A 1,698-nucleotide genomic window follows, 5' to 3' on the forward strand; every position below is an offset into this window, starting at 1 on the left:
TTAAAAATAAGATCAACATTTACGAGTCTAAAAGAAAAAAAATCAAAGTTTCCCAAAAAAGACCATTTTGATTTTTTTTTCTTTTAGACTCGTAATGTTGATCTTATTTTTAAAATACACTTTACTTCTAGAACATTCCCTTGAGTATCTTTTGATATGCGTTTCATAGCTCCATATCTGCTTTTGTTTGTTCTCCCCTCGTCTAAGTGCGGCAATATTTCGCTGGTTTCCATCTCCTCTCCCCGCGAAACAATGGAAGCTCTCGCAGTTGATGCTGTCGCTGGATCTGTTGCATTGACTTCCAAGCCAATAATCCGCCAGGCCGTTCGCGAAGGTTTCTTAGATACTGTCCATGGTAGTGTGCATGAGTTGTCCAAACAGCTTGTTCATGATGTGTATTCTTCTCCATCACCGTCCAAGACCATTGGCCTTTTTTGGGAAAACAATGATGCTTTGCCTGAAATGTATTTGAATGCATGTGACGCGGTAAAGACGACACTTGCTCAAGAGTTTTCAACGCAGGAGGAGGCCATCAAGGAAGAGAACATGCAGAACAAGAGGATTTTTGAGGCTGAACTGTTAACTTTCAAAGAAGATCTTACCCGTCAAAATTCGGAATCGGCAGCTTTCAAAAGCCTTTGCTTAGAGCAAGGTGAGACCTTATGAAACAATCCAAGCTGATAGTGAAGGCGCAGGCAGACATTAGCTCTTTGATTTCCACTATGGAAGATCTCACCTAATGCAACATATGCATGATTGCACAGAAAATAGAAGTGTTCTTCCCTTGTGATCACTTTCGAACTTGTGAGAACTGTGTGCAACTGTGGCAACAAGCCTTCGAAAACGGCCAGCTTTATTGTCCCTCGTGTGGCTCACAAGTTCACAGTCGCTTCTCCATCATTCTGTAAGCCTAAATTCAAGTTTTCTAGCAATTTTTTTCCAAGTTAAACTCGCAGGAGTTGGTTTTGCGAACTATCATCATAGTAGAGAATGTAATTTTTAACCCTTGAGTGGGAGTACTCTATGTAGATTGTTTTCAAGAAGTATTTTGTGACAGTTGAATATAACCTCATCAAGGTTATGTTAAGGTTTTCTTTGATGTGAAATCAAGTCCGAAGGGTAGTTATAATTAGTGAATAGAATTCACTCCTAATAATTTTGTAAGCCTGCATTCTACTCATTTTGACAGTTTTGAAATTATAAGTGGAAGTAAGTGATAATTGCTAAATTGGTTGTGTCTGTAGGATGATATATGTAGCTTTTTCTGTTATCTCAAATTAAATTTAGCCTTTTGCATTAATGCATGGTAAATGCCTTTAGAATGTGGTTTCCAAAAGAGGCTACTCCCATGCCATCTCTAAGCATCCCATTCAAAGTTGGATTCACAAATTGGCATCACCACCTTATCAAGCTCTTTCATCACCTTGTAGACTAGTAAGATCTCAAAGCCATTCAGTTGAAATTGGATGGCTAAAGAGTCAGCAATTTTCCAGCACTTCCTGTTGCCATCCTAGAATTGCTCTAGTCGAACGAGCCCCTTATTGTTCACATTCCTGGCCATTTCTATCCAATAGGGGCTTTGCGGTGGCCCCAATATTTTAGAAAGCCAAGGGGACCAGTGCAAAATGGAGTTCTTAAAGTATCTGTTTGCTTCCCCCATTCCAAAACCTCAGCTACTCTTTTGCACTTCCTCATTAG

At 39.6% G+C, this 1,698-nt stretch overlaps 1 protein-coding gene across 1 annotated transcript; it reads left to right on the plus strand.

The window, feature by feature from the left end:
- Window positions 1–252: 252 nt before the first annotated feature.
- LOC147417095 (uncharacterized) lies at window positions 253–666 on the plus strand. The gene has a single exon (XM_086507824.1). The coding sequence runs from the start codon at window positions 253–255 to the stop codon at window positions 664–666; it is 414 nt and encodes a 137-aa protein (XP_086363950.1).
- The last annotated feature ends 1,032 nt before the right edge of the window (window positions 667–1,698 follow it).

The sequence above is a fragment of the Adiantum capillus-veneris genome, unplaced genomic scaffold (genome assembly GCF_014529385.1).
Source record: "Adiantum capillus-veneris isolate H3 unplaced genomic scaffold, ASM1452938v2 Hic_scaffold_325, whole genome shotgun sequence".
Classification (NCBI taxonomy): Eukaryota; Viridiplantae; Streptophyta; class Polypodiopsida; order Polypodiales; family Pteridaceae; genus Adiantum; species Adiantum capillus-veneris.